General features: G+C 43.8%; 3 protein-coding genes, 1 non-coding gene and 1 pseudogene across 6 annotated transcripts; 4 read left to right on the top strand and 1 right to left on the bottom strand.

The window, feature by feature from the left end:
• The first annotated feature begins 2,288 nt into the window (after positions 1-2,288).
• On the top strand, positions 2,289-9,619 carry LOC136491432 (probable LRR receptor-like serine/threonine-protein kinase At1g56130; annotated as a pseudogene).
• A 2,240-nt stretch (positions 9,620-11,859) lies between these two features.
• Positions 11,860-14,040, top strand: LOC136493669 (uncharacterized). Its single transcript, XM_066489770.1, has 3 exons — positions 11,860-12,194; positions 13,167-13,355; positions 13,482-14,040. Exons 1-3 carry the CDS (start codon positions 12,009-12,011, stop codon positions 13,875-13,877), a joined length of 771 nt encoding a protein of 256 aa, XP_066345867.1. The 5' UTR covers positions 11,860-12,008; the 3' UTR covers positions 13,878-14,040.
• A 2,157-nt stretch (positions 14,041-16,197) lies between these two features.
• On the top strand, positions 16,198-17,277 carry LOC136490626 (uncharacterized). The gene is made up of 3 exons (XM_066486835.1): positions 16,198-16,779; positions 16,877-16,957; positions 17,135-17,277. The coding sequence occupies exons 1-3, from the start codon at positions 16,345-16,347 to the stop codon at positions 17,243-17,245; spliced, it is 627 nt and encodes a 208-aa protein (XP_066342932.1). The 5' UTR covers positions 16,198-16,344; the 3' UTR covers positions 17,246-17,277.
• A 1,378-nt stretch (positions 17,278-18,655) lies between these two features.
• On the bottom strand, positions 18,656-18,774 carry LOC136494987 (U5 spliceosomal RNA). Its single transcript, XR_010768777.1, has one exon. It is a non-coding gene; the product is annotated as a U5 spliceosomal RNA (small nuclear RNA).
• An 824-nt stretch (positions 18,775-19,598) lies between these two features.
• LOC136491430 (uncharacterized protein At4g15545-like) lies at positions 19,599-23,039 on the top strand. Of its 3 annotated transcripts, none has more exons than XM_066487714.1 (10): positions 19,603-20,166; positions 20,273-20,341; positions 21,299-21,352; positions 21,462-21,531; positions 21,633-21,708; positions 21,830-22,050; positions 22,123-22,165; positions 22,244-22,322; positions 22,412-22,545; positions 22,632-23,039. In XM_066487714.1, exons 1-9 carry the CDS (start codon positions 19,879-19,881, stop codon positions 22,502-22,504), a joined length of 993 nt encoding a protein of 330 aa, XP_066343811.1. In that variant the 5' UTR covers positions 19,603-19,878; the 3' UTR covers positions 22,505-22,545; positions 22,632-23,039. The 3 variants fall into 3 exon arrangements, 2 of the variants coding, with proteins under 2 accessions (XP_066343811.1, XP_066343810.1); XM_066487713.1 differs by having other exon boundaries at positions 19,604-20,166; positions 21,633-21,707; positions 21,808-22,050; positions 22,632-23,038; XR_010768034.1 differs by lacking the exon at positions 22,632-23,039 and having other exon boundaries at positions 19,599-20,166; positions 21,633-21,707; positions 21,808-22,050; positions 22,249-22,322; positions 22,412-22,472.
• The last annotated feature ends 100 nt before the right edge of the window (positions 23,040-23,139 follow it).

Below are 23,139 nucleotides of genomic sequence, written 5' to 3'. Positions count from 1 at the left end.
ACCCCAGTGTCCGGTGCTTCTCCACTCAGCGTCCGGTCAGTACCAGACGACTGCAGTTGATCAAATGAACTGACCGGAGTCACACTTCAGCGTTCGATCACAACCAGACTAGTGTCCGGTCAGTCATTTGACCCTCCATTTACTTTCAACTTTCAATCATATGTGAATGAAGTTGACTCCAATTGATCTTAGGGCTATTTCTGAGCTACCTAGTGCTATGTTTGACAAGTGTGCACCATATCTAACCCACTAGACTCACCTAGATCAAGCTACTAGTCCATACCCCCCTTAATAGTACGACTAAAGGAAAAACAAAGTCCTAAACTACTCTAAGTGAATTTTCAACACCAAACGACACTTAGAACTAGTCCGTCCTTAACCTTATCGTCTATCTTTTGAAAACCAAAACGATTTCCATCGACAGGGGCATGTCAACCATGATTGCCCAATCAATTTCTATTACCATGACCTAACTCAAATTGTCTCTACAAAACACACGTTAGTGATAGTAATTTCGTGTCATCATTAATTACCAAAACCCAACTATGAGCCTAGATATTTTGACATAGAACACGTGAAACGGAGTGCAGACGGATGTCCTGTTCAGACGTCTGGATGCTAGCACAGCCGAACAAGAGATAATCCACGATGCAAAAATAATGCAATCTGCCAGTCCATCCTGTCCCCTCAAAGAGATCTCTAGTCCAAAATTTCCATGACAAAAAGTGTCGTCTGTACATTATACGATTTTCGCGCAACAGTAAATGTGAGACGGGCGCATCTTGATTGCGTGCTGACATAAAAATTTCCTTATATAGTCAATGAGAGTTTCCGGAACATGTAAAACAATGCTAAACTTGCTAGTACTATATTGCACTGCAAAAATAAGAAGTTGGGTAAGATGTCTACATCGGCATTATAAAGCTAGGCCACGTTTAGATTGAAAATTTTTTCAACCTGATGAATAGTACCACTTTCGTCTTATTTGACAAATATTGTCCAATCGTGGATCAACTAGGCTCAAAAGATTCATCTCGTGATTTCCAACTAAACTGTGTAATTAGTTATTTTTTTTACCTATATTTAATACTCCATGCAAGTGGCTAAAAATTGATGTGATGAAGAGAGAGTGAAAAAACTTGAAATTTTGAAGGAAACTAAACAAGGCCCTAATCAATTTTTTTTTTATCTCTGCGTATACTTCATATAAATTGGTCAGATTGGTGTCAAGTTACAATAAACTATATCAAATCCACTTGTATTTTTTTTGCACTACTAGCCTGCTGGATCTCTGGAAAGGTACATAGTTGAGTAATACGCATAATCCCCCAGTGATGTGGCATAATCTTTTTGTGTTGATATTTGTGGCAAACCGCGTTTAGTTTCTTCTTTCTCTAAGCTGATCAACGGCAAATTCGCAACGAAATTAAAACTGATTAACGGCAGATGACGACGTTGAGGTTGAAATCCAAGTTGACACACTTGAGCAGTACGGCTGAAAGGAACCAAGCACAAGAACCAAAAACTCCCACACTTGAGCATCATGCATGTAACGACTCTGACCGTCATCATTTTCACCAAGCTAGTACGTACCAGTATGATTATTAGAAAAACAAAATTGTCGCCATTTGCAGACAGACGTATTGCCAAATTGTATATTTGGAATTCAACAAGCACCTCACGTTGCAAGAATTCACTTAACCAGAGAGGACAGGAACTTGGGAAATATAAAAACTGAAGACTAGCGGCATATACTGATATACGGAGTAGTACATTTTATAAGCACAGAACTGCAGGAGTCTACTATACCACTGGATTTCATTGGACCTGTGTCTTGTCACCTTACATCAGGTCCCTTCAATCAACTTGGGTCCTTTAAAAATCAAAATTGAGCTGTTCAATCCAATGATGAGTCCCAATGTGAAACCACGCCACCCACCATGAGTCCATGACCAGCTAATTCAGCAATCACCACCTAATAAGCTTGATCAGGTACCCTGACTTTCTCCAGCTTGCCAGAGTAGCAGCTGCCGGCTTTGCGATTTACTAGTAGTCTAGCACAGTGGTGGCGCCAATTTCATATAGGCAAATTGGCTAACGCTATGTCCTACTCTCTGCGTCATCATTGCACGATTCCATATATAGCTGCTCCTGTGACACTTTTGTCCATTTCCTCTGATCCGTTCGATTCGATCCACCACTTGTTTCAGAGAAATCCGGAAGGGAGCAGCAGAGGTGAGCAGGCAGAGAGGGGCCGGGCAAGCTCCTGGGCAGCTAGGCAGGCAGAGATGAGGAAGCCCAGGCTGAGCGGCTTGCCGTCTCCTCCATGGCTGTGTCTCCCTCTCCCCTGTGCTGCTGTTCTTGCTGCTGCTGCTTCCGAGTTCTTGGATGGCGGCTGCGCAGGCTCAGCAGGCGCCCCAGACTGATCCGGTTGAAGGTATGTATGTATGCATGTATCTCACTCGACAGAGCTGTGCTCTGTAACTGATAGGTTGTTCTTCTTGGCTCTGGACAGCGGCGGCGGTGAACGCGATCCTGAGCAAGCTGGGGCTGAGCGCGCCGCCGTCCTGGAACATCAGCGGGAACCCCTGCAGCGGCGCGGCGACGGACGACACGTCCATCGACGACAACCCGGCGTTCAACCCGGCCATCAAGTGCGACTGCTCCGACCGCAACAACACGCTCTGCCATGTCACCAGGCTGTGAGTCCGTGTCCGTCAGAGCTGCTGCCACTTCTGCGCTGCTTGCGACTGTGCATGCTTGCTCCCTTGCTCTATCTCTCTCTCTCCAGAACAAGGACATGCTCATAAAACTCTTTCCCCTCCAATGGTGGTGATGCAGGAAGATAAACACGCTGGACGCGGTTTGGCCCCATACCAGAGGAGCTGCGGAACCTCACTCACCTCGTTAAGCTGTATGTCCTGTCCTGCCTAAAACTCGTCTCTGAGCCGTGTACTCTTTTTCTCTCTCCAGTTATATAGAGTAGCTCTTTTGCCAACTGCTAATGTCCCTTTTTTGCCATGAGATTATTTCTATAGAAATGCCAAACTTTGTTCATGAGATTTTTCATGTTAAAGTCCGACAAATTTTCTGCGGTATAGAGAGCTTTGTTTTCTCAGGGCCGGGGTAGCTGTCGGCTGTCGCCTGTAGTGAAGTCTTGTTGGGCCAAATGTTTCAAAAAAAATATCTTGTTGGGCCAAGCCCATTAGCAAGTTGCAAACAACTTTCCCCAGTCTCTGCCGTTACCGCTCCACAGTGTGTGTCCAGCCCAGCCCCCCGTAATGGCGGAGGGGTCGCCGGCCGCCGCCGCCGTCGCGGGGCGCATATCAGTGCTCTTCGACGGCGCAAACGGCCGGGTGTCACTTGCCTTCCTGGAGAAACGAGGAGTGCTCCGCTCGTGTTCCGACTTCAAGCTCGGTAGTCTACTGTGATGCCCCCGCAAATTTTATTTTATTTTTTAAATGAAGGAATCACTGTCCCTGGCTCCCTGCAGTTCCAAGCTCATTCTAACCTAGGATAGTGGTATAACTCATCGTCGTGTACAGTGTACTTGTGTCCCCTATGCTTCTCTTCAGCGGCCGCAATCACACTGGCCAATTTCTTTTCCTGCTGATTTGTGCCTTGGTCAGTGTCCATGGCTACGCATTTATGTCTCTCTTTTCAGAATTGGGGTATTGTTGTACTCATAATGTTTGTTTGGTTAAGTTCGCTTTTGCCTTAGGCATTAGGCATTAAATACCAAAATTCAAGCTTAAGGTGGCTCGAAACCTGCAGCGCGCATAAAGTTTTTTCAAATTCGTGTTGAGTTCAGAATCAATCACGCTGCTTAACTCTTAACATTTCAGGGACTTCAGGAAAAATTACTTCTATGGGCCACTACCAGCATTCATAGGAGAGCTAACTGCTCTGGAATCAATGTAATACTCTGAACTCAAAACAGCACTGCAGGTCCTGCGTTCAATCAGTCTTACTTTATTTTCCTTGAAAATGACAAGGACTGTGGGAATCAATGCACTATCTGGACCTGTCCCAAAGGAGCTTGGAAATCTTACCAACCTCTTATCACTGTAAGATCCTCCAATCATGTTATTATCCTGGGTAGTCTTAAAAATGGGTATTCTCTGACAATGTTAATGTTCAGTTACTGTCATGCATCTGTTGTCCCGGTTATACTTGCTTTTCAATTGCATGAAAGTCACAAGGCTGTATGCCAAGGGCTTGAAGTTTTGCATATACTATGGCCATATATTTAGTATAATCTTATAATATCGTTTTCTCAAAAAGTTAATGTAATATTGTGGAAGTGAGAATCTGGAGGAAAAGAATGTGCATTCATCCCAATCAAACATTTAGCAGCATTCGAATTTTCGATTGTCAAAAAGTACTTAACAGTACTTCCGTTTGAACATTTCTTTGGATCTAACTTAGTTTAATTAATTAATTCTTTCAGGGCATTGGGCTCAAATAATTTTAACGGCACACTTCCTGACGAGCTGGGGAAACTGACAAAACTTCGACAGATGTGAGTTGTCTATTTGGTCTCTTTACATGTGTTTTACATAACCATCTATGCTTTCTTCACTATCTAAACTGGTAGCTCTATGCATGACATAACTGAAAAATGCTATCCATCTTTGTGTTGTAGATACATTGATAGTAACGACTTCAGTGGTCCTCTACCATCGACATTGTCCCAACTGAAGAACCTGTCAATCTTGTAATTTAGTAAAATAAGATAGCACCTCGTGAATTTGCTCTTCCTTCGGAGGTAGAAGCTAATAATCTTACCCATCCTTGTCGGTATACAGGTGGGCATCAGACAATAATTTCAGTGGGCAGATTCCTGATTATCTCGGGAGTTTGACTAACTTGACCCAACTGTAAGATTTATATCTGAAAACCACTAAGGTTTCAATATTTTTGAAATTGTTTTCTCGATATCAATAGTAAGGAAAGTCATTCATTTTTCTGGAGAAGTGCAAGCTTTTTGCATATTTACCTACATCATCTGTTATTTGATAGCACAATTAATTTGTCATGAGGAACCAGCATACATATTACTTCTCTAATTAAATATCTATGTACTTACAGGAGGCTCCAAGGGAATTCTTTTCAAGGCCCCATTCCCTCAAGTCTTTCTAATCTTGTCAACTTAAAAAAATTGTGAGTCCCTAGTAGTTTCTGTGATTGTAGGATTATTATCGTTGCAAAGATAATAACCATGGCATTGATCGTTTCAATGTAACAGAAGAATAGGCGATATAGTGAATGGAAGCTCTCCACTGGCATTCATTGGCAACATGACATCTTTGGGTGAACTGTACGACATGTGACCTCCATATTTTTTTCAGTTTAATAGCTTAAACATTTAATTATTCAAGGTTCCATCTTGCAGAGTGCTGAGGAATACGAAGATATCTGATACACTAGCATCAGTAGACTATTCCAAATTTGTAAATTTATACTTATTGTAAGCATGGTTCCCTTGTCAGAAAGTCACAATCAAGTGACAAATCTATGTTATAGCTCAACTTTGAGATGATGTTTTTCCTTTTGTTGTCTAATGCTATTTTTCTTATTTCTCACAGGGACCTGAGTTTCAACAATATCACAGGACAAATTCCTCAATCAATTTTGAATCTTCTGTCTCTTAGTTATTTGTAAGTTTTACTTGCTGCAGTTTTCATAATTTGTTTGAATGGACATCTTTTTTTCTTTCTTGTTAACCTTCTGCTGATATGTGCAAATATTCTACTTGAATCAGATTTCTAGGGAATAATAGCCTTTCAGGAAGTCTGCCTGCCACAAAAAGTCCCTTACTGACCAATCTGTATGTTCACATGCTCTTTGTTTTGGCATTGTGCTCAATGAAATATGTTATTGATCTAATAGTTACCTTTTTCTCCGCCTTTTCACAGAGATTTTTCATACAACCATATCTCAGGAAACTTTCCTTCTTGGGCTACTGAGAAAAATTTGCAATTGTATGTTTGTGTTCTGAAACTTCTCTCATGAAAATATACTCCTTAGTTATTGCACACAAAGCCTGCCTGATTGAATACAACAGTAATAGCTAATTATCCCTATATGTTCTACTGTGTACTAAGGAATTTGGTGGCAAACGACTTTGTGATGGATAGCTCCAATAACAGGTGAGCACCAGTTCGTCCTCAAGGCTAGCATAAAAATAAGTTCCCGCCTTAGCTTGTAATCAGAACTTAAAATAGTAAAACATTTCATCTGCAGTGTTTTGCCATGGGGATTGGACTGTCTTCAGCGTAGCACTCCCTGTTTCCTCGGTTCTCCAAAGTGTAATGCTTCAACCCTTTGGAATTTCGAGCATGTATCTATTTTGTAATATTGGATCTGCAATTGCATAAACACTATTCTGATAAATTGGATGCAGCTGCCTCCCTTGCGGCGGACTCTGGTGGTAGTAGAGCAATATCAGGTTCAGATAATTCCATCTATCAGGCTGACAATGCCAACCTTAGAGCCGCATCATACTACGTTGCGGGTGCACCTACATGGGGTGTTAGCAGCGTGGGACTATTCTTGGATGCAGATGCACCCAATGGAAGTTACATCATCTACAGTTCACGCCAGTTCGAGAACACCCTAGACTCTGCACTGTTCCAAACAGCAAGGATGTCACCATCATCTCTGAGATACTATGGCATTGGACTTGAGAATGGAAATTACACAGTCACACTTCAATTTGCAGAGGTTGACTTTCCAGACATGCAGTCTTGGAGAAGCAGAGGGAGGAGGATTTTCGATATCTATGTCCAGGTAGCTACAAACTTGTATCTGGCCGCATCTGATGCTTTTGAATCATATGATTTGTTCTAGATATAGACTTTTGTGCTTGATACTTCATGCTTGTTTAGGGAGAGCGCAAGGAGCAGAACTTTGACATTAGAAAGGCAGCAGGAGGGAAATCTTTTACTGCTGTTAAGAAGCAGTATGTTGTTCCAGTAACCAAAAACTTCCTTGAGATTCATCTCTTCTGGGCTGGCAAGGGCACTTGTTGCATTCCTTATAAGGGATACTATGGTCCTGCAATATCAGCCCTGAGTGCAACTCCAAGTACTCACCTGAACTTAAACTCGTTCTAAATTGCAGTTATACTGCCCAAATGACATTTTGAAGTATCAATCAATGCATACTAGTGTAGTCACAAAAAATAGACTCGTCAGTGTGGTATACATGATGTGAAATTTTAAATTTGGATGAAAAAACTGTTATCTTTAATAGAAGAATTAGTACATGGAAATTTTTCGGCACGGTATGTTTATGATGTTGTTTGGGACTTAAAGGCTTTGTTGTTGTTGTTGTTGTTGTTGTTGGTATGTTTATGATGTTGTACAGCTGTACCTGCATATATAACTATAAGTTGGCGGTTGAGGGCCTAGATTGAGTTGAATTTATGCCATTTCAAACCAAAAGCAGAACATAGAACACCATAAGAGCTGAAATTGCACATTATCCTCTTTATTACTTTGTGGAATTGTAACTATTGTAAATATTGTGTATTACGTCTCAATTTTGTTTTATATAAGGTTTTCAATGCTCAACTAACTGAACTCTTCTTCAGATTTCATCCCTACAGTGCGTAGTTCTGCAGACAGCAAGAGCAGCCGTAAAACTGGTGTGATTGTTGGAGTTGTAGTTGGTGTTTCAGTTTTTGCATTGATCGCACTGGCCGGAATCTTCTTATGGTGTCAGAAAAGGAGAAAGCTATTGATAGAGCTAGAAGGTACTTGATATACTAATATCACAGTGTGTGATTGTCTGCAAACAGAAAGTAGCTAACAAGCTATTTCGAACCTTGCAGAATTGTATACAATAGTTGGAAGGCCAAATGTCTTCAGTTACAGTGAGCTCAGGTCAGCTACAGAAAACTTTTCTTCTAGTAATCTACTTGGTGAAGGAGGATATGGATCAGTTTACAAGGTTTGTCTTTCTAGTTATCTAGTATATATATAGAACTGGATTTGTGTTCAATGTGTGAACTTATGAAGGCTTAAATGTTGCTTCCTGATGATCTGGATAGAGACAGAAAAGTCACGCTATGACATTTACCATACACTGATGCTTTTCAAGTGAAGCAAAACCTTGCACTGAGTTATGGAATACCTTGCATATAAGTGCAACTTTCTTGCAGGGTAAGTTGAGTGATGGAAGAGTGGTGGCAGTGAAGCAGCTCTCCCAATCCTCTAATCAGGGAAAGATGCAGTTTGCTGCAGAAATAGAAACCATCTCTCAAGTGCAGCACCGTAACCTCGTGAGGTTGTATGGCTGCTGCCTTGAGAGCAAGACACCACTGTTGGTCTATGAGTACCTGGAGAACGGAAGCCTCGATCATGCGTTGTTTGGTATGACTTCACCCATTCTCGTATGACAAAGAGTGCATCTCTAATGCAGAAATTCAATATGTTTAAACTTTCATATTCAGGAAAGGGAAGCTTGAATCTAGACTGGCCAACACGATTTGAGATATGTTTGGGCATAGCAAGAGGTATAGCTTATCTCCACGAGGAGTCGACCGTCCGCATTGTGCACAGGGACATAAAGGCCAGTAATGTGTTGATCGATGCCGATCTTAACCCTAAGATCTCTGATTTTGGCCTTGCCAAGCTCTACGATGACAAAAAGACTCACGTCAGCACAAAAGTTGCCGGCACGTTGTAAGTATATTTTTCATCTCGCCTTTGGGTATAATGCATGGTGTATTATTATTAGCAAATGTGATGGAGCTAATGGCAGTTGGTTAATTCTTGGTTGTCTTTGGCTGTATCATCTAGTGGTTATCTCGCACCTGAGTACGCCATGAGAGGGCATATGACCGAGAAGGTTGATGTGTTTGCGTTTGGCGTGGTCGCGTTGGAGATTGTTGCTGGTGAATCAAACTATCAGAATACGATGGAGGAAGACAGGACCTATATATTTGAAAGGGTAAGATCATCAGAGTGAAATTTGATTATACCATAAGCTGAACTCCCGTTTGTCACTAGAAATTCTTGATATCAGAGAATGTGGAGAGACTGTACTGCAACGCAGCATCGTCCTAAATAAATCGTTAAATCGTACTACGTTTCAGGTGTGGGAACTGTACGAGAACGGGCGGCCGCTGGAGTTCGTGGACCCGAAGCTGACGGAGTACGACGGGTACGAGGTGCTGCGGGTGATCCGCGTGGCGCTCCACTGCACGCAGGGCTCGCCCCACAAGCGGCCGTCCATGTCGAGGGTGGTGGCCATGCTCACCGGGGACGCCGACACGACCGAGGACGTGGCGAAGCCTAGCTACATCACGGAGTGGCAGGTGAAGGTGGCCGACGTCAGCGGCAGCTTCACGAGCAGCCAGGTGGGGTCGTCGTCGACGCAGCCGCAGTCGTCGTCGTCCGGCGGCGGCGTCCAGGCGAGCCCGGAGCCCGGGGACCTGACGCCCGTGGTCCCGTCGCCGCTCTTCACCTCCATCATCGATGAGGGCAGGTGACAGCTAGCCGCAAAAACGTGAAGGCCTGGCCCCCTGGCGGAGCATGCATGTGGCATACAGTTACAGCTAATGTACATGCATGGATGATCTTCGGAGGAATTTGCTTTTGTGGAGGCAGCAGATTTGTTTTGGAAGGCACACGCACTCTGAAATGGCAGGAGGTTTTAGGACGTCGCGTCGCGTACGATGGATGGCAAGCGTTCCTTTCCGTGGCGGTGGTTCGTCCTCGCCCCCGTCAAGAATGGGGCCGGCGCCAGGCTTGCCTCGCCTTGCTTGCTGGTAGCCGCGTGACACGTCTACCAGCAATGGAGAGTGTAGGCCCCCGACGAAGGTTCCAAGGGATACGTGATGTACCTGTTGAATTCGGCATGCATCACGTGGCTGGTGCAGGTGCTTAGTATGTATGTCATCGTCGTATTCCCTGCTGAGAATGGGCGTACCGTGTCCGGCTGACCTTTCCGGTTCCGGCACACGGCTCCATCACACGTACGCCTTTCTCTTTCTGTTTTGTTCCTCTTCCTCACCGCATGTCTCGCCCCCTCCTCTGATATCAGAGAGATATATTCAAGTGTGTGAATCACGCCATGACGGTATATATATTTAGCCTATTCCCTGGTTGATTTCTGGGCTGATAAGCTCGACCGGTGCTGGTTTGTTGTGAAAAAAAAACATTGTACCATGGCTGATAAGCCCCGGCTGAAACGAACAGGTTGATTAGCTGTGCAACGTGGTGCATGCATTCCCACCCCTTTTGATTGTTAAGGTCATTGATTTTTACTTCTTCTTTTTTTAAAAAAATAATAAAGTCACATGGGCTAATCGATCAGGTGGTTCGTGACGGGGAGACCACGATCAGTGTTAGCAGCTAAGCATGCTGAGGACCGTTAGCTAACAACAAACGGTAGGATCAACCGCGCTCAACGACAGCTAGCATTTCCGTCCATCCGTGACAACCGACAGACTACGGGACTAGGGGGGTGTTCGCTGCAGCTTGCTGCTACAACAACATCAGAGATCAAATTGCAGCCACAGCTTGCAGCAGCAGGTGCAGCAATGGCAGCTCAACAGACCCACAATATGCACTCTTCTATCTCAAAACAGAAGTTACTTAACACAGTAACGTTTAGGTACGTTCACTTCACACCTATAAACACACGTGCTTATACTCTATTTTTATGATGAAAAACATTGAGATTAGATCATCGGATCTTAACACCAATGAAATAACCCATAATGTCTTATTATCCAGAGAAAATTCCTTGTTTAGTATCGGAATATGGTATGGTTAATTATTTAGTGTCAAAAGATAAACTTTCTCTTTTCTTACATTGAACATTTTTTATAGTATTTTTTTTAGACCATGAATATTTTTTTGGCAGTACAACTTTGTTTTGCGCAAATCATTTATGGCAGTACAATTATATGGACAATGATCATTTGTTTCAAAGTACCAAACGTACATCAAGCTGCATAAAATTGCACCGCCATAAATAATCTATGCAAAAAATTGGCTAATGTTAAAAAAATATTCATGGGCCAAAAAATCATATTGGTAAAAAAATGTTTAATCTGAAAAAATAGGACTGTATAAAAAATTGGTGCAATAAAATATATTATAACATATTAAGGTCTTGTTTGGATGCGCATGTATTCATCTCAATCCACTTGTGCTGAAGTGGATTGAGTGTAATTAAACTAAATTCCATTCCATTCCACTCTAACACATGGGATTGCGGTGGATACACATGCATCCAAACCAGGCCTAATGTGGCTACACATGAAACAATGAAACAAGGCTAAAATTGCTTTTTTCGCTCGCAGTTGATGGTGTTAGATGCCAAATATAACAATGATGCTATTGATGTAATATTGGAAAAGGTTTATCTTTGGATGTTAAGTAAAAGACTATGTCATCTTCGGATGCTAAATAGGGGCTTTTCTCTATTATCAACGACCACGTCATCTATAGATAGATAACACTACTTCTTCATACAATAAATTTAGAAGCACACGATCGTATCCATGTCAGATGTAAGACTCAAACCTGAGTAGATATGTTCGTACCACTAGAAAATACGCGCATGATTTAAATAGTGCACTGTGCACACTCCTTAATTATATAAAAAACACCTTTTTGTGAATCAAAGTTACTTTTCTTGTCGGTGAAAATAAATACTAGTAGTAGAGTAAACATGCAAAACATCTGTACACACATTTCTCCTGTGCATGGGAAGGCATCCAGGAGACCAGAAGCTCGGAAGGTTCGAGGTTTAACGAAAAGAAGGGGGCAAATCCGTCAATTGGTACAGGTAGCCTGGAGCCGTGTTCCTCGCGCGGTCGCGGGCAGCAAAACCCAACAACCCGCAACTGTCCAGAGGCATCCACCCGACCACCCCCATTCAAAATCTCCCCTCCGGCCCTCCGCTCCGTCATCGTCTCATCTCACTCCTCCCCCCGGATTCCAAATTCCATCTCCGATTCATTCGTCCCCGGATTCTTCGCGCGGGCGATGGCGGGGGCTGCCGCGGGCGCGGAGGCGGTGGAGAGGGCGCACGGGCTCTACCGGGGCGGCCGCCACCGGGAGGCGCTGGAGCTCTACTCCGCCGCGCTGGCGGCGGCGCGGGGCCCCGCGCAGCGCATCGCGCTCCACAGCAACCGCGCCGCCTGCTACCTCAAGCTCCACGACTTCCACAAGGTCCTGCTCCTGGCTCCCTCTGCTCTGGGTTTGGGTTGCTTTCCTTGGCGGATTGCGTTATTGCTTTCGATTTGACTTCGCCTCGGTGGTGGCTGCGGGGGAGGGGCGTCCCTTTGGGGCGTCCCAAGTGTCAGTTTTGGTACAAAGGATCGATTTTTTTCAGCCATACAGGTGTCCATGTCCTGTTTGCTGCTGGGTTCAGGGCTCCTGCGATTTTGGTCTCATAGATAGATTGTGTTTTCTGGTCGTCGTACAACAATTGGAATGCTCAATTTGGACTGTGGATGGATTCCATTCTTTAAGGAACAATATCAATGCTCAATTTGGATTGTGGATGGGTTCCATTCTTTAAGGGGGACTTGTGACACTAGGCATTTGTGTGCAGGTAGTGATACTGTTAATTTGTTATGTCCAAGCTCCTCTAATGTTCAGTCTAGCTTTTGCTTATTATGGTGATCTCTCCGCATTTATCTCAGTTGCTGGTAAAATTTGTGTTCTAAGACGCAACTGAGTCCATTAGATTGATTGGAATCGACTTGAGAGGATGCAGCGCTTATGTTTTGTTTGCTGTTGCCTTACCAAAAATAGCAAAAGTACTAGAAAACATGCTAGGCACGATATCTGGAGGAAAAAAAAAGAGAGAGAGACTTGGATACCTGAAATTTATGAATGGCCCTACTCAAATGATTCCCTTGATTTGGGCACCTAAAATTTATGAATGGCCCTACTCAAATGATTCCCTTGATTTGGGCACCTGAAATTTGAGGGACGGCCAAATGATTAATGGATGATCGACTATGAAAGCTAGTAAGGGGCCATAGTTATTATTTATATTGACCCTGAAAATAGCAGTCTGCATTCCTCTGGAATCATCTGGTACTGCAGGCATCATGGCATCACTTATTGTTCCCTTTTCTATATTATCATTTTTGCTTCTAACACTAAATTCTCCATTTGTGATATCTGGTACAGGCAGCACAAGAGTGTACATCTGTCCTTGAGTTGGATACGGAGCATGCCGGAGCTCTGATGTTACGTGCACAGACTCTCGTTACTCTGAAAGATTATCAGTCAGCTCTATTTGATGTCAACAGGCTCATCGAGATAAATCCGTCGTATGAAGTATACCAGAACCTGCAGGCACGATTGAAGACACAGCTAGTATGATTTTAGTTTTCGCTCCCTTCGTTAATTCACTTTGGTTCACCTCCCTGACATCCTCACCTAATTGTGCCTTGTGTACTTAACTGACCTATTTTATTGCCCATCTGTTGTACTGTTTTGAAGTCACTAGCCCCAATTCCTGAGTGTGAAGAGGAGTCTCTTTGTCTTGAAGAAGAAAAGGAAGAACTTCCTCCAAAAGGTCAGAAGACTCAGACTTCTATCGCTAAGCCTGATGAACCTGCAACTGAACTGGCTGTCAAGAACAAACCTTCAACTGGACCGATTCTCTATAGAAAACCTACAACTGAATCTCAAAAGGCTGAGGTTCCATCCGCTCTGCCTTCAAAACCCCAGGGATGGGAGGCCATCCCAAAACCAAAGGGCCACTCAGGCCTTGATTACTCAAAATGGGACAAAGTTGAAGACGATTCAAGCGAAGATGACGACGATGAAGAAGAAGATGAGCTGCCACAGTACAAGTTTAAAGTCAGAACTGTTGGTGTGCGGTCTGTAAAGTGAACAGGGTTGGCAATAGATTCAGAGCGTGGTCTGTGTATAGTCTAACAGGATCCCCACTGACCAGGGTGTCACTTGTTCATCTTTAGTTGAGTTATCTGGAATGAACAGCTATATATTGGTTGATATTTGCTTGAATCAGAAATAAGCTCAGATAGTTCCCATTTGAGTTCTCAGTCATACAAATTTAAGTCACAGTACATATATTTACTCTGTTTTGTGGTGCAGGTTTTTTTTTTTGAAACGGAACCGGCAGGAGAGCTGCCTATTATATTAAAAAGACGGAGCCAAGAAAGGCACTGTACAACCATATATAGAAATGTACAAAACGAAACCACAACTCCAAAGCCCTCATCTCAAAAGCAGCTTACATCAAGTGTGCAAAAATAAGTTAGAAACATGTTTTGCTCTTGCCATTGCCCATAGACTCGCCTCGTCCTTGATTTTTTTGGAGAGCCGCGTGGAGAAGCCGCGCTGTCGCGGATTTCTTGTGCTCGAAGATTATTGCATTTCTTTCCTTCCACACCTCTCAACAAACGAGAATGATGATTGAGCGAAGACCTTGTCTCGCCGTCGAAGGTGTACAATCCATGTTGTCCCACCAAGTGTATACTGAGTCTCCTGGCAGGCGGAAGGTCGCAGCTGCAGCTTGCTTAACCAAATTGCAATGCCCTCCCAGATACGTCTAGTTTAGCGATGATTTGTCCAAAGCTGTCTCACAATGGCTCTCAAGTTCAAGGAGAGCAATTGTATGTTTTTTTGAAGCAATGGGGATGGATATGATGGCAAAGTCAACAATGTACAAAGATCCAAAGCTAGCACTCTAGTAGTCTAGTGCAATTTAGGATCAGTCTCATGATCACGTCGAAAGGTCGAACCTGTGTACCAAACGTCCTAGCCTGCACATTCATGTAATCGGTTACATGAACCTATTTTTTTTATACAAGCCATGTGGTTTTTATGCAAAATACTTTCATCAGTTTCAAATCATGTATTCTGTCACATTTGTCAGCGCAACTGTTGCACTGCGGCAGAATACCAATTTGTGTACATATGCGGTGACCAAAAGCCAGCCAACAGGCGTACGGCAAATTTTACACCATAGTCTCGATCAGAATAAAGTTTTGAATTGCAAACTCCACTGAACATACCCTCCTGATTCCTTGTGCACAATACGCAAATCTATATTGTCAAAGTTTATACATCCGACACTACTAAACAAAGACATGAAATCATTTCATGTTTAAAAAACTAAAAACACGCCGTCCTGTATACTCCAGTTCTACTTCATCCCCAAATCAAACGAGCTCCTCTACTCTTTTCTTTTCTTTTTCTTTTCTTTTTGTTTACCTTTGGGAACAAATTCAATTCGAACCCGAAAGCGGCCCAACCCGCCAGGTGACGCTCATCACCAACACCGGCACTGCAGCAACGCACCCGCATTGCTTGACTGCGAGACCTGCCTATCCCGTAAGGCTGTCCACAATGTGGTAGTGAGGCCAGGAAAAATGTGGGTCCAGCTACAGCAAATTAAGCATCTGGCAAGTAAAGCTGTAGTGCGTAAAAAAGATAGAACCGGTGCCACTTCATACATGGAACCCACAACTTCAATAAAATATTCATCGTCATGTGACCATTGCCCTCTTGAAGGCTCAACTGCCAACTACTTATACAGTAACTTTATAATATTTAAAGAAGTTGGAACCGGCGCAAGTACTTTCGCCGCTCTAGCTTTTCCTGGCGTCACTCAAGAGTTGGCAGCACCCCCACAGTGGTAGGAGCGATGCTTACTTTTTCTCTCTTCTTTCCTGGCAGCACTTTAGCAACACACTGTGGAGGGCCTAAAAGGCTAAACCATGTTCGAAGGCGCATAATAAGGCCTTCCACAGTGTGAGTGGGAGCTTGAAACTGTAGAAGCTAGTCACATTGCTGTGATGTCTGATCCAATTTCTAGTTGCAGTGTGGTGGTATCGCTAGTGGTGCCTAAAAGGACTGTTGCATGCTACTTTACAGCTAAAAGCTGCTGCACGCTCCCCTCTCTATCGCTGTTCTCTCTCTCTCTCCACGGCACAAATCGGCACCGGCGCAACTAGTTGCGCCGCTCTACATTTTTGTAGCATCGCTCGTAGTTGGATCCGCTCGCTGCAACGGAGACTTCAGAATCTTCTCTCTCTTCTTTTTGGGCATCACTCAAGCGCACATTGTGGAGGGCCTAACCGTCCCCCCCCCCCCCCCCCCCCCCCCCCCCCACACACACACCACCCCACACTCCGCTGACAAAGTTACTAGCCGTTAGACAGTTTATTTCACCCCCATCGCTCGCTCTCCTGCCTTGCTAGTTCAAATTCGAATCCCGCAACCCACCAGATTCCAATCCCAACAAATAAAATCGTCATCAACGACGCCTCCTTCCTTCCTTACCAATCAATCAAATCATTCCCAATTGAGATTCATTCGAAGCCTAAGGCTGATGGGGATGGAGGCGAAATGCGGTGGCCTGGCCGTAGCTGCCGGCGCCGCGGTCCGGCGGCCGCTACAACCGCGGGACACCAACGTGGCGGCGTCCACGGTGGTGGTCAGGAAGGCTGCTGCTGCGCCAAAGCCCAAAGCTCATCCAAAGGCGGGGACGAGGCCGGCGGCTTTGCCTTCACCGCTGTTCCCGGTGCCGGTGAAGGCCCAGTGCGTCGTGTCTGTTGCGGCGGGGGTGGCAGAGGTGTCGCTGGCGGAGGAGCTCGAGAAGGCTCGGGAGCGGCGTGCGCGGCTCCGCGCGGCGCGGGAGCGGACGGAACTGGAGATGGAGAGCCGCGACGAGACGATGGAGCGAGCGGCGGCGGAGTGGGAGCGCCGCGCGGAGGATCAGCGAAGGCTCGTCTCGGAGCTCATGCGCCTCATCGGGATGCCTGAGGTAAGTCCGCCAGCCGTGGCGTTCTGTGTCTGCGACGGACTGCTGATTTTGCTATCAATTTTGGTAATTTACTAGACGACGACATGGTGGCTTGCAGGTGTACACACCGGTGGAATCACTGAGATCCAAGGAAGAGAGGAAGCGAAGGGGGGCCATTATTGCTCATTCCGGTTCGACGGTAATCTTCATCTTCTTGAACCCCATTTTATTTATTTTGTTTATATAAGACACAGATACTTGGCCATGTGAACACTAGCCGGGAAATCTCCGTGGGTTCTTCTGTCTTTTGAGAAAATGGACTGCTTCATTTTGTCGCTGAAATGCCTTGACTTCTGATTGCTTCATTTTGTTTCAGGGTTCTATCTCGACAGCATCAACATTGCAGGCTGATGTTGGAGCAGAAGCCTGTAGTGATCAGGAATCTGAGGTAGCCGGAGGGGATAATAGAGACGGCAAAAACAACTGAGACCACCTCTGGTTTTGTGTCATTGGTTCCCTTTGCTTATGTCTGCCCCCCCCCCCCCCCCCCCCCCCCCCCCCCTAGCGTAAATCGTCAGTTGTGAATGAAATCAAATGGCCTGTTTGAGTGTTCGTTCGGAATATTGGAGATGCATGTACAAAGGTTCTACTGTCAACTAGAAACAGGAGCGCGGCGTTGCTGCGCCTACACTGGATTGGACCAGTGTACACCAGCACAATCCTATGAAGAGATCTAAGCTACTGATATGGCACTAAATCTAATGGGATATTTTGATCCAAATGGAATGCTCAAATTTGACCACGAAGAGATGCACCAGCTGAATAGACACGGTTCCATACCATCAGTTGAGATGCTTGCGCAGCGATAATCTATGTATAATTTAGCAGTTATATACCATCCAGCAAAAGGCTTTATTAATTCCCTGCAATCTTCGATCATACCCATATCTTTTAGAGTACATTTCAGAATAACTTGTGATGAGGAACATCAAAACAATGTCCTGCCTGCATGTGTAAACGTCATTTTAAATACAGCTGCTTACAGCAACTTACATGGAGTATGCTCTGTGTCCTGTTTGTGCCACTCAAGCACACAGTATAGTTATTCCTGATGCAAGAACCAACCATAAAGTAGTCCAGAGTTCAAGTACTGTTCGTTTTTTTTTTAATGATAAGCCATAACTAAAAATACCATTGGCTGATTTAGTGTGAGAGAAAATACTGTTTGTTGGCTGAAAAAGTACGGCTTATAAGCCAAATAAGCCCAAACAAACAGGGTGATAATCTCTCCTACAACTGTATTATTATACAAAAGATTAGTGGTCATATTACAGAGGTCAAGGTGAATAAAGTGATAATTGAACTTAGTAAATTGTACTGACTTTTATTGACTATAATTTTTGCCTCGTTGAATAAATTGGGCAGAGAGAAAACTCTAGATTGCACCACTACAAATATTATTTACGGATATTATATAATAGCTTAAGGAAAGCAATTGAACTCCAAAAACTCTGGACCTGTACAGTTTTGAACTGCAAACTTCACCGAACATAGCCTGCAGGATTAGCATACGTTAACTTTTGACACTCGTACCATTAAAGATCTTTCCAAAACATTCTTACTGCACAGAACTTATATTTTATTTTATTATTTGTTTAAAAAAGACAACTATTAAACATTTTTAAATTTTACTTTATTCATATTTAATTTTTAACCTTTTTATATTTAATTTTTAACATTTTAACTACTATTAACATTTTTAAATTCACTTTATTCATATTTAATTTTTAACCTTTTTATATTTAATTTTTAACATTTTAACTTCTGAAAATACACATTTCATGTTAACAACTTTTATTTTTATACTTAGAAAACAAATTTTATTTGAATTGCGGGAGCCCTCCAAAAAAGGAGAATCCCCTCCAAAAATTGGCGTATGCTGCTATTTACGGCGGACACACGGTATTCTTTAGTAAAAGGCGAAAGAATAGTTCGCTCTGTGTCCAACGCGCAGCTGTTTGCTTTCTAAAGGCTGTCCTGGCCCTCCTTTTATGCTTCTCCCTAGACTGAAACTGAGCTAGAGCAGCGAGGTGGTGCTAAAACTGCTAGCCTCCGAACTCGACTGTCTCACTGCGCACTCTGCTGTGCGGCCGCGGCTGCGCGACGCGAATTGGGCCTGGCCCGCCTTGAGAGTGCCATTCACTCCTCACAGCGATTGATGCTAGGCTGGCCCAGCAGAAGATGGGCCGTCACTCCATGGGAGTGCCAATTCTTGCTCTTTCTCTAACTTTCCACGTCTTTTTTTTTCCCCCTTTCTATAGACATTTGGAGGTTGAAGAAAATGCTAAATACGAGGTTATACGAAACTACTTAGTCACCAAAGCGCATCACATATTCACATCAACATGTTGATACGTACGTTGGTTGGAGAATAAATAAGATTTTATTTGTGTACTCAAATATGTGGTTTTTAGTTCAAGGGTTGCCTACAAAAAATAGAAGAGGATTTGGTAGCTATAATAAGTATTTTATAAATTATTACAAAAAGTACAGCTTTGCGTAGTACTCCGCACTGCTTTGCTTGTATTTCTTTCTTTTCCATAATAGTATAGTAGTATTGCTGCCAGCCCTGATCTTTTTTAAAAAAAGAAAAAGATGCTAACCATTCTTGATCCTGCTCCTACCAACTCATCAAGATACGGAGGGTAGGAACAGAAGGATGTACAAAGAAAATCCAAAGGAAGAAAAGGAGAAAAAATGAGTGGGGAAATGACAAGGAAGAAAGGGAGGCGGGGTGCTGGGGGCGCTGGGGCAGGGTGCTCGAGAGTTGAGGGGTCGGCGAGGCGTTCCGTTGGAGAAGGCTAACTTTTGGATGGTGATCTTTTTTCAGTGCTGGACCCAAATTAAGTAATAGGTGTTATATTTGGTTCGTCATTGTTCGAGTCAGTCTCGCAAACCACATGTACGCGTCCGTATCCGTAAAGAAAAATTTCCAAAACAAAAAAAAACTTTAATTTCCACCCCTGTTCTTCCCCGGCGCCGGCGACCACCGCCAGCGCCACCAAGAAGTGACCCACCCCGGCACCCGCCCATCGTCCCCCGGCGGCGGCGGCGGCGGCGATGGCGAGGCACGAGGCATCGGCGTCGGCGGCCGCGGCCGCGGCCGCGCCGGGCGTGGACTTCCACCTTCCCGACGAGATCCTGGCCGTGATCCCCACCGACCCGTACGAGCAGCTGGACGTAGCGCGCAAGATCACCTCCATGGCCATCGCCTCCCGCGTCTCCCGCCTCGAGGCCGACGCCGCGCGCCTCCGCCGTGACCTCGCCGACCGCGACCGCGCCGAGGCCGAACTCCGCGCTTGCCTGGCCGACTCCGACGCGCGCCTGGCCGCCGCTCTCGACGAGAACGTAAGCTCCCCCCGTCCCCGCCCTTCCCTTTCCCTTTGCCGGAATTCTTCCCGTAGAATTGTGGTTTGTAATTGGGCTTCTTTGGCTCTGATCCTTTGGTGCGCAGGCGAAGCTGGCCAAGGAAAGGGACTCGCTCGCCGCGACGACCAAAAGGCTGGCCAGGAATTTGGCAAAGGTACTAGCTTTCTAGGCCCATCTGTAGTGCGAATTCTCTCAATTCTGGTTACAAGTTTTGGCTTTGGCATGGATTGTTGTGTGAAGCCTGCAAATTTTGATTAGAGGTGTGTTTAGAATGTTCAGTTATTAGTGGAATTGTTGGTGACTTTGACCAGACACTCCTCTTTTAGTGTTGTTTGCTTGTGTATGTCAGAGATGTGCTTTTCGTGACCATGAGTCCATGATTCTGGACACTTGGTAAAGATAGGACAAACACTTGATTGCTATGAATTTGGATGATACCCGTGTGTCTAGCCTTGTTTATAGTGTAGTCGTCATCGCAGTGCAGAGTATGTCTTATGTTTTATGATTACTGACTTACTGTGATGGAAGAACTACAGCCTTTGATTTGAAGAACACAGTAGGTTTTTTTTATTTATTTTTTTACTTTAGTCAGATGGTTCAACTTCGGCTGGGTACATAATTGTGACACTGCAGGTGTTTTTATATCTTTCAGTCTTAGTTAAGGATTTCGTATAGTTGGAAAATAGATATTTTCATTGCAGACGTTGAGATTGTAGCAGATTAAATTGATGATGTTTTAGAGAAGCCCTCCGGTAATAAATAATTTTGAACACAATGTTATGGATATCAGATTGTCAAGCCAGAATGTGGAAACTGATTCAATAGATAAATAGCATAGAAATAAGGGCAGGTTCGGTTACTGCTTTACTGTCAGTTACTTTACTTTGCAGTTTCACGCATAGTGTTGCAAAAACTATAATAATTGGCTGTGAAGTTTTTGACTGGAACATTACTTGTCCGTGTATTTGCCATTTCCTTGTATGATGTCATGTGTATGAGCCTGGCAAGGAATTCTAACCAGCATGAAGTTTGTCAAACTGTACTTCTATTCTACATGAGAAACACACTTCGCTAGTTACCCAAATTACCAGAGATTGTTCGTTCTGTGCAGTTGGAGGCATTTAAGAAACAATTGATGAAATCGTTGAGTGAAGATAATCTATTGGTGAGTTGTATTGATCAAATCGTTTTTTCACTCTTAGTCAAAATTTATTGTTACCTTTCAAGCCTTCTCTTCTGCGGGACTTTTATGTGAGCAAGGCATATTTTCACAGCAACTGTCTGAAACCAGTCAAGATCACAACAGAGAAGATAATTTGACAGCTCGAGTCTCGTCTTGGAAAGGTGTCATTCAACATCCTTACAGTTTTGACAGCATTTTCTGTTAAACGATAGCCGTAACCATAGCCTGATACATGCTTTCATTTTGTTTTCTATGACTATAGATGAAGTTTCAAGCAGTAACACTTCTTCAGATACCTCCAGCAGATCCACAATGACTGAATCCATCCATGGTGGAGGTAATTCACTCTCGCTACTGAAAAGTCAGCTAAACTAGATCAACGTATTAACATATTTTGAGCCCAGCCACTTACATTGAAAGAATTTACACTTTTCCAGGATACAAGTTCTCAATCACATCATATATGCCTCCAAAATTAACTCCTGGCTCAACACCTATGATTTCGTCCTCTAGTGGTTCTCCCCGAGCTTATTCAACTGGCCCACCCTCTCCCAAGTTCTTATCTGGTCCGACTTCTCCTACAAAAACTCGATCCGAGGGCCAATTGACATTTTCATCATGGCAAGGATCATCAAGTCATCAGTATTCAGCACCTACCTCTCAACGTCATTCGTTCACAGGTTCAAGACAGTGAATGTGACATATATTGGAGCTTACTAAAGATGCATACACTAACTCTTTTCTGTTTCCAGGGCGGCCACGTATAGATGGGAAGGAATTCTTCCGACAAGCACGGTTAGTTGTTATTCTGGTTACCTTTTGCCGCAATGGTTAGTTTGCTTCTCTCTTAATGTTTGTGCCTACAACTCCCAGGACAGGACTTTCTTATGAGCAATTTGGAGCATTTTTGGCCAATATCAAGGAGTTCAATGCTCAGAAACAATCACGAGAGGTATCATAATCTACCATTGTTTTCATTACGACAGAAACTTGGAAAACATGTCATGTGATGTTTTTTACTTAACTAACTAATATCTGCAGGACACCCTGTCAAAAGCAGAAGAGATTTTTGGAACAGAACACAAAGACTTGTACATTTCTTTCCAGAATATGCTTAATCGCAACCAATCATGAGAATTTGTCAGAAGCAGTATTTTTTTCTCTAAATCAAGCAGGTTCGTCAATTCCTATGTCTCTTACGGTTAAGGAATCTAATATTTTGGTCAGCTAATCATATCTGCTTCACGCCATTTGTTTCCAGAGAAGAATCTGTTGGAATAAACGATGCCCTTTCATAGGTTCTCAAGATCACATTGTAGAGGTCTGTATATAGGCCACCTTAATTCGAGGTGTCCATTCTCAATAATTTGGAGCTGTGACTTAAAAGCAAAAATCTCATGGCTACCAGAAATTTGGCCCGTTTGATTTAGCATACATTCACTCCTACCCTGACATTCAAGTCTTCCAGCTGTAAATTCGGATGCAAATCTCTTGACCCCTCAGGTGCCTTCCCTGTATAAAACTCTTCTTTGCAGTTGTTCTTTTTTTTTTTGAACTGTTCTTTGCAGTTGTTCTAACTGCCAAGTGTATGCGGAATGGATATGATCACGGAAACATTCGTTCTGTACTGAGATATTCGATGAACTACTCCTATGTGATTGATTTTTTGTTGGGTTATATCACAGGACATTTTATTGAACTGGATTTTTCACCGTATCCATGGGCTGCCTTACATTGGTAGTCACCATTTTCGCTTTATCGTTTCTGTA

The sequence above is a fragment of the Miscanthus floridulus genome, chromosome 11 (genome assembly GCF_019320115.1).
Source record: "Miscanthus floridulus cultivar M001 chromosome 11, ASM1932011v1, whole genome shotgun sequence".
Taxonomy (NCBI): domain Eukaryota; kingdom Viridiplantae; phylum Streptophyta; class Magnoliopsida; order Poales; family Poaceae; genus Miscanthus; species Miscanthus floridulus.
This window is presented reverse-complemented; position numbering and strand designations above follow the sequence as displayed.